At 50.4% G+C, this 12,019-nt stretch overlaps 1 protein-coding gene across 3 annotated transcripts in view; it reads left to right on the forward strand.

The window, feature by feature from the left end:
• Tnr (tenascin R) overlaps positions 1–12,019 on the forward strand; it is a 430,671-nt gene that overhangs the window by 378,236 nt on the left and 40,416 nt on the right. For 2 of the 3 annotated variants that reach the window (XM_015492060.2, XM_048809996.1), the window contains 5 exons: positions 7,369–7,458; positions 8,532–8,795; positions 9,354–9,623; positions 10,757–10,876; positions 11,778–11,924. In XM_015492060.2, coding sequence (XP_015347546.1) covers positions 7,369–7,458; positions 8,532–8,795; positions 9,354–9,623; positions 10,757–10,876; positions 11,778–11,924 — 891 coding nt within the window. The remainder of the gene's footprint in view (positions 1–7,368; positions 7,459–8,531; positions 8,796–9,353; positions 9,624–10,756; positions 10,877–11,777; positions 11,925–12,019) is intronic. The other variant, XM_048809995.1, reaches the window with a different exon arrangement.

Genomic DNA, 12,019 nt, shown 5'->3' on the forward strand with positions numbered 1-12,019 from the left:
CCAAGCTCACCCCTTCCTGCGGGTGATTTGAGCCACCAGCAAGACCTCTCAGCCTGTGTTTCTCCCTCTGTAAAGCAGGGCTGCCACCACTCACCTCCCAGGGTCACTATGAATCTTCCATGAGGTCAAGTATGTAGGGAGTTCAGGGAAGAGGTGCTAACACTGAGCGGCAGAAGCCATTGGGAAGTTTGTACTGTTCTTCTCCTCTACAGAGCTCAGCCGGGTACCCATGACAGCCTGGTCACCTCTGGGAACACACACAGCCCCCTTTATTCCCACAAAATACCACCAATGGCCCTTGGATTGCAGAGGCCTTGTCTCTGAGGCCCACGTTGGCCCTTTGCTGTGGAACCCGGGCCTTCCCCAACTCTGTGGGCTCTGAGTCATTCCAAGGGCTGCAGCAGCACTCCCCACCCCATCCCCCTTCGCAGACCTTGCCCTTTGCCACACCGAGGCCAGCTGGGCGCAGCACCAGGCATCTTCCCCATCATTCTCTGAGCAGTTCCCTCTGGAGTATGAACTTGTTTCTGAACAACAGACTCCCAACAGAGCAGAAGACTACACCATTGTTCTCCCCACTATGCAATGCCTTAGTCCCCGGCTCTGATGGCTTCTTGTCTTAAGGATGAGTCCGTTTTTGGCTCGGCCTCTTAGGTGGTTTGGTGTACCACACCTGGAGTCCCAAAGAGTCCCTGAGTGTTCCTCATGGCACCTCCAGGTTAGAACTTGACATGGGGACTGTGGACACCACTCAGATGCCTGGGTAGCAGCAAAAAACAATCAGCCATCACGGAAGACTCCTAGTGGACAGAGGAAGGGGATAGAAACCCAGCCAAGAAAGGAGATCTGGGCCCCTGGCTGAAAGGTGGTCAGGAGGCAGCCTCTCTGCCTGGGACTAGTACAAGTTGTCAACACTACTCTGGTTACTGCACCTGCCATGACTCCTCTGTTGGGTCATCAGAGAGGCATGTGTGGCTATCACGTTTACCTGGAAGGCAGAGGAGTATGCCCTCGGCCACCTGTGCTCTCTCCCCAGACCTCCCTCATGCACAGAGTCCACCCTTGAGGGTCCCCAGGACCAAGGGAACAAAGGAGATATGAACTGGCCTGTAAGCCCTCTCAAGGGCCTTGCCAACAGCCACCTGACCAGCCAGCAAGTGGCTCATTGGAAAAGCCACCAACAGGCTCAGAAACCCAGGGCCTCAGTCCCTTTAGACATCACAGTACAACACAGGACTGCAAGGAAAGAAGACTTAGGGCCAGCCACATGTGACACACTCACTCACACGTACACAGACACACGCACATTCACACAACCACTCACACACACATTCTCAAATACACAAATCACAAAGGCACAGGCACAGCTGCACTCACACCCTACCTGCACTCACACTCACACACATGTACCATGCACACACACATGCAATCACATGCCTTGTGCACACGTGCATGCTGGTGTGTGCAAGCGTGTCTTTATCAGGTGATGTGTTCTGCCACCTTCCAGGCCTCTGGTTGCCAGGGGATGTGGGTGCAGGCCCACATCCCGGTAGGTGTATCACTCTCCATGTTTTCACTCAGGCCCTGGTGGGGTGGTGGTGACATGGTGAGGTCCTCAAGGTGCAGAGGCAGGAGACCATGCTTGTCCATGGGAGGATCTTCTTCAAGGAACTCCCGTCCCCTTGCCAGCCAGGCCCTCGGGCTCCACTGCACCCTGTCTGCACTTCCTCATGGTGGCGCACAAATACCACATCAGCACCAGGCCCTCAGTGCCCTGTGGGCTCTCCTGAGAGGGGTCAGGGTGCTGGGCCTGAGACCAGGGCCAGAATGTGTTCAGCCACCTCTGGGTGAGGTCACAGTGACCCCAAGTGGTCACTTTGGTGAGGCACCCTCTAAACACAAGGTCGTTTCTGGGGCTTCGAGGGCAGGACAGTGGGAGTGGGCTGCAGAGACCCAAGCAGAAGAGGAAGGCGTCCACACACCTCCTCATGGAGTTGGGACACGGGAAGCCTGTCCCTTCTAGTGTTAAAAGCCTTGGGAAAGGGGCCCAGGAGAAAAATCAGCCAGGGATGTCTCAGCTTCTGCTTTGGCTTCTTCAGTAAGGAGCACTTGTTTAGAGAAAGCCCTTGTTTATAGAAATGGGGTGTGCCTGCAGGATGGGGCTGATGAGCCATGATCCTCATTAATTTCACTGGCAACAAGAAAGTTCCCTCTGAGAATGCGCGTTATTGCTATTCTTCTTTGCACGTATGGGTTTAGAATCAGGATGGAGTGGACAGCTCCTCTTGATACTTGAACATCATTTATACCCCAAAGAGCAAGGGATATCCTCAAAAGTCTGCCTCATCCGGGGAGACCTGCAGAAACACCTTCTTATGCAAGAACCTTGGGGGCTTAGCTCTCCATTTAACCAACAAGTAGAGCCTGGCCTACCTGGTGAGGTTTCAGGGGCCGTCAGAAGACCCCCTGTCTTCAAGTATCTCTCCATCTTTGAAATCTCTAGTTTTTCCAAATTACACCACTGGGAAATTTGCCTGTGGTGGGGTCTGATATTAGGTCCATGAATAATTTTAATAGATCTACTCTGGCACATGCTGTTCTCTCTGCCTAGAATGCCCTCCCCAGCCAACTGGGCACAAGACCCTTCAAAACCCAGTGCAGACATCCCCTCTTGGAAATCTCCCTACCTCCAAGGGCACTATGCTACTTCTGCTTCATGTATATTTCTATACTGCATGCTGAAAAAAAAAATGAGATCCTTTATCTTAAAGACCTAAGATTACAGTAAAGAGACAGACACGAAAACTAACAATAACCACTGAAAACATGATTGCTATTGAAACTAATAAATCAACTGCAAACTCCTTTGGGACACGGTTCTCAGTTTGACCCTCTTGTGTAGGCAGGAATCCAGTGTGCTAGGGCCAACTCAATCCCTGTCCCCAGAGAGGGGACTTGAGCTTCGGCCCAGGGATTTGGGAGATGGAAGGGCTCATATTTCTTCATGCTCACCTGAGCCCAACCAAGGCTGTGGTCCACAAGCACCTCACTCATGCTTTCACTGAGCAAGAGACAGCAGTGACCGTTCTCAGGCCTCCTTGCCCTGGAACCACCCTGTTTTCCCCACTAGCAGCAGCAAGTGTGCGAGGAGGCTTCCTAAACAGGAGGGGAGGTGTTCTGCCTGTATGTCACCATAGCCCTTGCCGTGCAGGTGAGCTTTGCTCCTCTCGCTGCTCTCAGCCCTAATTTACCTATTACTGCTGACCCTGCCCCATTCTGACCCCCAGAGAACTCTATTTCCTTCCTCCATCTAGCTTTCCGGCCCAACTCAAGTCCATTCTTGGACTCCAGCCTGCACTGATCCCATACCCCTCTGCAGTGGCTCTTAGCAGCCCACAGTGTGGTACCCCATCACTCTCGAATTCCAAGTCACTTTGTCTAGTCCCCACTGCCAACCTATAGCACTCTTAGGGACAGGGACCAGAAAGAACAAGGGACTTGGGTTCTAAACCTGGCTTTCTCCAACACCAGCTTGGTGATCTTAATCAGGAATGGGCTTTTCAGAGCCCCTTTCTCATGAGCAGAGTCCTCCCAGCAGAGCCACAGGAGAATTAAATAAGGTGACGTGTGTGATCTCCAAGAAGTTGCAATTACAGCCGTGTTTGTTGCCATCAGAAACCCAAAACCTCTTCATTTTTCACCCCTTCTTCCCTCCCTCCCTTTCTTCTTCATTATACTTGTAGATCACCTTTTGCATGTCGCTCAGTGCTTGGCCTCTCATGGGTGCTCAGTAAATAATTAATTTGCTTTTTCAGTTCAGATTCTTTTGATTCCCGGAAGGGCAAGGGCAGTGACCATTCAGCTTGCTGGTATCCCCAGCCCACAGCCTTGTGCCTGCCACAAAGGATGACTTCAATAATATTTGTCAAGCAGATGACCTGTATGCTTGAGGGGTTCAGAGAAGCACTGGAAGGTGTGTGGGGAGAGTTGGGAACAGGTCGACCTCCAGCCGGAACACGGGAAAGCCTATAGGGGATGGAGCACAGTGGCTTCCCACGAGATAAATTTTCTGAGGTTTGGTTGAGAAAGAGAACAGACCATCTATGTGCTGCCACTTGCAGGAGATGGATGGAAAGGTAAAGGAGGTGTTGATGGAGAGCTAAGGGGTCTTTAAAGTAAGAAATCCCTAGGGGTCCTGGGAGCGCTGATGGAGGTGTCCTGGGTCTGTCTCCCGTACACATTGTCTTTTCCAGCAGAACTGCGTCTTACTTGCCAGCAAAGAGCAACAATTCAGTGATAGCGCAGGAAGAAAGCTGCGAACAATCAGAGGCAGGCAACAGGCACAAACCTAGAAGCGAGTCCCATTCCCCCTTCCCGAGGCAGGAGACCTGGGAGGGAGTGCTTCCAGTTCTGCTCTGCCATCTTCTGGGAGAAGACGATTCGGTTGTGAATTATTGAACATTTCATTTAAGCTTCATAAATAAGAAACTCGGATGGAAACGTTGCATGTTAGATCCGTTTGGCAACATATAATTTCTGTCTTTCTCCCTCAATCTGTCACCCTTCATCTACCGCGGAGAATTTCTACTTCGTTATAGGCAATTGAAGGTCTCAATCAGTTGCCTGAGAAGAGTAGTTTATGTCCCAAAGGTGATCTAATTTCTCCAACCAAGGATGTACCTGGGACTCACTGAACCTATTGACAGAAGTAAATGTGGGCTTTGAAAGGACCCGGGGTGTTGCAGTCCCTGCTCCATCTAGAGACAGGTGCGTCCTGAGCCAGGGCAAGCTCCACACTGACCCCTCGGCTCTGAATCTCTGGTTCCCGACAGAGTCAACAGGTTAAGCCTGAGCGACCCAACAACTACAGGTGTACCAAGGACCCCCCTGTGCCTGCCTAGGGTACTTTATATAGCTCTCAAGACCACCTACCCCAAAGGACTCAAAATCCTGGAGTAGTTTTCTTTGCTAGGTAATAATAACACTGGCTACTGTCACTATGGGCCAGGTGCTTAATCCTCACATAGATGGATCTTGGTATTATTCCCATTCTACAGAAGTTGAGACCTTAAGGTGGCAAGAATTCAGCTGTACCCTGTGGAAGGTGGCAGACCTCCATATAAAAACAGTGTGTCAGAATTCAACTTGACCTCCACTTTAGAGACACACCTGACATATTAGAGAAAGAAAGAACTAAGGGTTAGGAAAGTGGTCGAGCTGGTTCAGAAGTTGATCCTAATGCCTTCCAGACTGCATTCTTTCCATTCCTTCCAGGGAACGTGGCCAATACCACCAGGTAGTTTCTTCCACACGCACCATGGAGGTGTGTAGAGTGTAGCCTGTACCAAAGCTGTTGTTGGAGGGGTCTGGTTACCATGCAGCCTTCCCCTTGACTAAACCAAGCCATTTGTTAAAGGAGGATTGCTCAAAGCATCCCCTATCAAATTGGACTGACCTCAGGAATCTCAGGGCGGTCACAGCTGCCCTGGGAATCCAGTGAGTCTGGCAGCAGGAGATGGTGGGAGTGGAGGAGTGCTTCTCAATTCTCCTGAAAGCCCTGCACTCTCAGGCCAAAAAGTCTGGGAGTCATGGTTTCTAGCTTATCATAGACTTCTTCTGTGCCTCAATTTCTTTTTATAAAAAAAAAGGTATATTGAGTTGAATACCATTCTCTGAAAATGCATGTCCACCAGAACCTGGAGATGTGTCCTCATTTGGAAACATGGCCTCTGGAGACGTAATCTAGTTAACATGAAGTCATACTGGATTAGTGCAGGCCCTAAACCCCATGATACTGGTGTTCTTGTCAGAGGAGAAGTCACACACACACGCACAGAGAATGCCATGGGACCCAGAGGCGGAGGGTGCGGTATTCAGAGGTCCTCCAAAGAATGCATTGCCAGAGAGAGGCCACAGAGCCTTCAGAGGGAGCACGGCCCTGCTGACCCTTGACTTCACACTTCCAGAACTTTCTGTAGTTTTAAGTAACGTGTTTGCAGGAATTTATAACAAAAGCCTCAGGAAACTAATATAGATGGAGAAAGCACAGCCCTCCCACCTCCCTCTCAAGGAGGTGGCGAGGCTCCAGGACACATTCAATTCTGAAAAGCATGAATTGTGTTATATAAGTGCAGGATAGCATTATAATAATCCATGGTTCTGGAGAGCCCACACAAGGTCCCACAAAGAGCTTAGCAGGACTCGGAATGACCCTTGGAGATTCCAGGGGTGATCATTTGATCTGTTGCATTTTTCTACAATCACAGTCATGATAAATGGACATGAGTCTGACCCCTGTGGTGATAGATGGAATAATGGTCGCAAGATGTCCACGTTCTAATCCCAAGCACTTATGAACATGTCATCTTACATGGCAAGAAGGGCTTTGTGGAGGTGGTGAATTAAAGATCTTGAGACGGGCAGGTTTTCCTGTACTGACCAGATGGATGCAGGGAGGTTGGAGTCAGAGCAGATGTGACAGTGGAAACTGAGATCAGAGAGAGAGAGGGAGGGAGGGAGAGAGGCGATAATGCTAAGCTGCTGGGCTTGATGAAGGATCAGGGGGCCGTGAGCCAAGGAATGCAGACAGCCTCTTGAAACTGAGGTAGGCAGACAAGTGGCTCCTCCCACGAGCCCCCAGGAGGAGCGCAGCCCAGCTGAACCCTGTGGGTCTTCAGCTCTCCTGGACCAGGAGATCATAAATGTGTGAAGTTGTGGTAATGACTCAGTAAAAAACTAATGCACCAGTCAAACAAGCTGGTCTGAAAATGAGTGTGCCAGAGGGTAGGAAGAGACCCCAGAGAATTCTGGGAACCCGGCCGCAATCCTTAATAACAAAGCCCAGAAGGATGCCCTGAGAGGCCCACGCCCTGTGGTCAGACAGTTCTGCCATTTCTGTCACCTCCAGGAGTTACCAGAAGTGGCTCTAAAGTGGGGTCCATAGTGTTAAGCACTTTGGGCCTGCATTACTGCATCGCTGATGTTGGGGGGAGCCTACTCTCCCCCAGTTTATGATTTAAGCAAGAAACCCCTTCACGAGTTCTAGCCAACTTGAGACTCTAACTAAGTACAGAAGGAGACCTTCTAGAGATGACCAGACCTCTGGAGGCCACTGACAAGGGCAGCCTCATTGCCTGTCCAAGACCAGCAGCAAGAAGGAAGCTTTGCACTGGCCGGTTCGTTCTGTTGGCTGGGACGGATTTCCTGAGCAGTGAAATGAGATTCACTAGGTAAAATTAGGAGCGGACTCAAGGAGGACGAAAGGCAAGATCTGAACAGGAGCCTGAGCTCATCTTCCTTCGCTCCAACCTTCCCACACCCTACCCCCAACACACGCACACTAATGTTTGCTTGTGCCTCTGCTGATAGATCTGATACCTGGCACCGAGTATGGAGTTGGAATATCTGCCGTCATGAACTCCCAACAAAGCGTGCCGGCCACCATGAATGCCAGGACAGGTGAGTAGGAGGGTGGTGCTGAGGGAGGCTAGGCAGCCCTGCAAGCCCGTAGAGCCATGGAGAGGAGGCATCTCCTGGCCCCCGAGAACAGGGCCCTGGTGACAGTTATCAACCTAGTGACAACAGCCACTGGATGTCCAATTCTAACATCAGACATGCAAGATAGAGTCCCACTCTCCCCATCATGGACCTGTGCTTGGTCCTCCAGACCTAAAGGGCTGCCCCAAGCAGTGCAGAGTCAAGGTGGAAAACCCCAGGTAGGTAGGGGCCACTGCAGCTCCATTTCTGTCTAGAACACCCACAGCAGGAGAACAGGGCATCTGCAGTCTGCATCAAAAAAACCGTCCCTCCAAGAGGTCACTGTCATAGAGGTCTAACTTGGAAATAACCTATAAAATTCAAAGGTAGTAGAAAAATCCACTAGAGACCCTTGCTGCTCTGGAGCCAGAAGTTTTGCTTCTAAATCCTGAAGAAATCTCAGAGTTACTCCAGGAGCTTAGATACAAAACAGCCCGGGCAGGACTGGGCTGGGGATTTGGGACCAATCCCTGTTCCCAAGGTTCAGTGTAGCACAGACAACCTCACTGCCGAAGCCCAACGACAAGGCTCTCCAGGAGTGCTCAGATCTGGCCACCTGTTAGCCAAGTCAAAGTGACTCAGGGACAAATGGGAGAGCCAGGGAAGCTACCACTGCCAGGAATGGGTACCCCTACTGGGCAGCGGCTCCTGTTGGCCTGCTGAGAGGCCGTCAGGGTTGGCCTACTGAGAAAGGCAGAGTGAAAATTAATATGAAGAACTTAAAAAACAGCAGCCAGCTTTGTCCCAGAGGTGGATGTATTCCAGTGGCGTTGGAGCTAATATTGCCTTTCTACAGATTATCTATCTCTTTGCCAAGACATTGGCCATCTTTCAAAAAGAAACTGCTTAACAAAATGTGAGACAAGTATCAGCAATGACAAGCTAAGGCTCATGGTCAGCAGGCCTGCTGATAGCTGGGAAACACAGGGTAGTCCAGGGAAGACTGGTCATCCTGAGGAACCTGTATAAAATAAGCCACTTATGTTGATCCACAGAACTGGACAGTCCCCGAGACCTCATGGTGACAGCCTCCTCAGAGACCTCCATCTCCCTCATCTGGACCAAGGCCAGTGGCCCCATTGACCACTACCGAATTACCTTTACCCCATCCTCTGGGATTGCCTCTGAAGTCACTGTGCCCAAGGACAGAACCTCGTATACACTGACAGATCTGGAGCCTGGGGCAGAGTACATCATTTCCATCACCGCGGAGAGGGGTCGGCAGCAGAGCTTGGAGTCCACTGTGGACGCCTTCACAGGTACCAGGGTAGCAGAAGTCCCAGCCAGGTTCAGGGATCTGTGCATCTTAGTGGCAAGAAGGTCCTCCAAGCTGTCCACCCTTCCAAAGCCCCATTGCCTTCAGAGAAAGAGAGATGGGTTGAAAAAGAAGACATGGAGGAAAAATAAACAAGTATGTCAAGAGAGGATGGTTAGGAGTAAAGGGGAGGGGGGGCAGGGATGCCACATGCCTGGAAATTGGTGTCTGTTTCCTATGAGCCTGGACAAAGGAGCTGATCCTCTCCATCTTTCCCTGACCACACTCAGTCAGTGGGCACTCTGAGGACCCATGGATCACATTAAGTCCCTTCCAGGATGGAGTTCAAGTCCTGGACCAGTACCAAAGAGTTTTCTGGTTCTTATCTGAACTAACTCTTCAGTGTACAGTTTGGGAAAGGAAGGGTGGACAGCACTGGAGTGTGGGGAAGTGGAGCCCTGAGGAAGGACAGGAGCAGATCCTTGCAGTCAAGTGGCTCTTCTGACCCAACGGTCCCCACCTCATGTGTGTTTCAGAACCATCCACCTTCTGTGTTTTGCAGGCTTCCGCCCCATCTCCCACTTGCACTTTTCTCATGTGACCTCCTCCAGTGTCAACATCACCTGGAGTGACCCGTCTCCCCCAGCAGACAGACTCATTTTGAACTATAGCCCCCGGGATGAAGAGGAAGAGATGATGGAGGTCTCCTTGGATGCCACCAAGAGACACGCTGTCCTGAAGGGTCTGCAGCCAGCCACCGAGTATATTGTGAACCTGGTGGCTGTCCATGGCACAGTGACCTCAGAGCCCATCGTGGGCTCCATCACCACAGGTGAGGCTGAAAGACTGGGCAGCAGTGGGTGAAATTCAATAAAATTTCAAAAGGTGGCAGGGTTGGCCTCTACAGCTAAAGAAGGTCGGTGAGCCATCCTGTTACTTCTTTCAGTCTTGCATTAGATTATAAGATAGGAAGCTCCTGTTTGGAGGGTAGGATAGACACAATGTCCTAAGGAGGTCAAGGCTTGAATGCATTGGTCTACAGGATCTACCTCTCCAGTAGAAAGCCCTGGAGAAAGCTAATCTCCCCCAAGGAACCTCGACAGTGAAGAGACATCTGTTCCTGGTTGGGAGAGCCACCTCTCAACTTCCCAACAAGGCCACTGGTGCAGATGATGCTTCCTCAGAATCACACAGAAGGGACATGCAATCATGCAGGGCTGTCCTGACACTCAGGTGGACTCACACATTGTTTGGGAACACAGGCACACTGAGACCATCTGGATCGTGTCCACCTCATCATTCCCAAATGCAATTCCAAATATGAGGTGTTCGTGGGTAAGAAGGTGTGTGTTCTGGTAGTTTCCTACATTACTGACAAGAACTCACAAACTGGACGAGTGGGTTAAACACTCAGCTGATTTGACCTTGCAATTTCTTAGCAGTCAAAAAAATAAAAGTACCCAGCATAAATGAAATACAATTTAGGAAAGTGGATTTGTTCTGGACTTGTGCTCCAAAATAACTTTATAGTCAATAGGAAGTTTTTCCAAATAGAACCTAAGGTGGCTGCTAAAAAATAACAGATAAGAGCAAGTTGGGTTTTTTCCAAGAGAAGTTTACCCCAGAGAAAATAACTGTGTTATTCTAAATTCAAAACAAATGATGTGGACTTAAAAGAAAGTTCTGGTTGGCCTTTAAATGAATCGTATTTGCTGCACAGGTGCGGACCTTGCCACCTTGGCTTGGTGTTGTTTAAACCTCCATGAGCACCACTTTGACCACATCTTATGGGTTTCAGGTGAAACATCAGCCTGACCATGGTATCCAGGCTGCCCCGTTATATCCCAGTGTTTTGTCTACCTCTGGGGCACATCAGCTCTTGGTCAACATAAAACTAGGAACAGAAATTCCTTTTTCACATCATGTTGTCTTGTCTTTTTCCCACCATCACCTGGGACTTTGTAGGAATTGACCCTCCCAAAGACATCACGATTAGCAACGTGACCAAGGACTCAGTGATGGTGTCCTGGAGTCCTCCTGTTGCATCTTTTGATTACTACCGAGTGTCATATCGACCCACCCAAGGTATTCAAGTAATTTGATTTCTCAAAGATTAATGGGGTTGGAGCTGGGTGGAAATTATTATGGGGAAAGTACTATATCCCGATGGACATTAAGCCCTGCCTGTGTTCTTCCCCCTCCTGTGGCATGCTCCCTCAAAATGAGAATGTGTCCATGAGGAGCAGCCCAGAAACCCCTGTGCTTACCAACTCCTCTCAAAATAGGAGTGAGTACAGTCACCCAGACATCGGGCCCTTCACCAGCAGAGGAAGCTGGTCACCAGTATCTAGATTCTGCAATGAGATGAAAGAGCTCCTAACAGAATCTGCCGAGAGCCAGGACCATGCACTTCCCAGAGAGGGTAAAGCCCAAGACTAGAATCTCAAGAATAGCTAAAGACCCAGCAAAGCCAGAGCAGCTGTGATGTGGTCCTCGTCCTGCTGCTCCAGCCACGTTTTGAGTCAGGGGAAGTTGGCCCAGCCTGGCCTGCACCCTGGCATTCCTTGTTGGTGCACAAGGCACTGGTGATGAGGTGGGGTGTGCCCACTTCCTGTGGGGGGCAGGACAGCTTTCCAGGCTAGCCTGTCTCTGGGCTGCACAGACCACTCTTTACAGCTACGCACTCTAAACTGATTCAATGTAATTGCCTCAAAGAAAACTGGGCTGTTAGAAAACCACCCAATAAATAGCTCATTTCTCTTTGTTCCAAGAAGCCCATAAAATGAAGGGATGGGACAAGCATGCAAGTTCTCTCTGAGCTTCAACATTTCCAGCCCATAAACCACTCGTTTCCCCCTCCTCACATCCAGTGCTGGGTCCCAAATCCATCTGTGCTTCATGACCCAGTGCCCCATGTAGACCGCACCCCTGATCACATTGATGAGGAAGCAGCAAGGTTTTGATGGTGGATTCTGCTCTTCCTTAGTAGGACGGCTGGACAGCTCAGTGGTGCCCAACACAGTGACAGAATTCACCATCTCCAGGCTGCACCCAGCCACTGAATATGAAATCAGCCTCAACAGTGTGCGGGGCAGGGAGGAGAGCGAGCGCATCTGCACTCTGGTGCACACAGGTAGGCACGTCCCCCTGATGGCAGTGGACCCGCCATGGACTTAGGAGCCCAAGAGCAAAGTCATGTGAGCTCACACCAAGAACCTTAGTTCTGGG

The sequence above is a fragment of the Marmota marmota genome, unplaced genomic scaffold, assembly GCF_001458135.2.
Source record: "Marmota marmota marmota unplaced genomic scaffold, marMar, whole genome shotgun sequence".
Taxonomy (NCBI): Eukaryota; Metazoa; Chordata; class Mammalia; order Rodentia; family Sciuridae; genus Marmota; species Marmota marmota.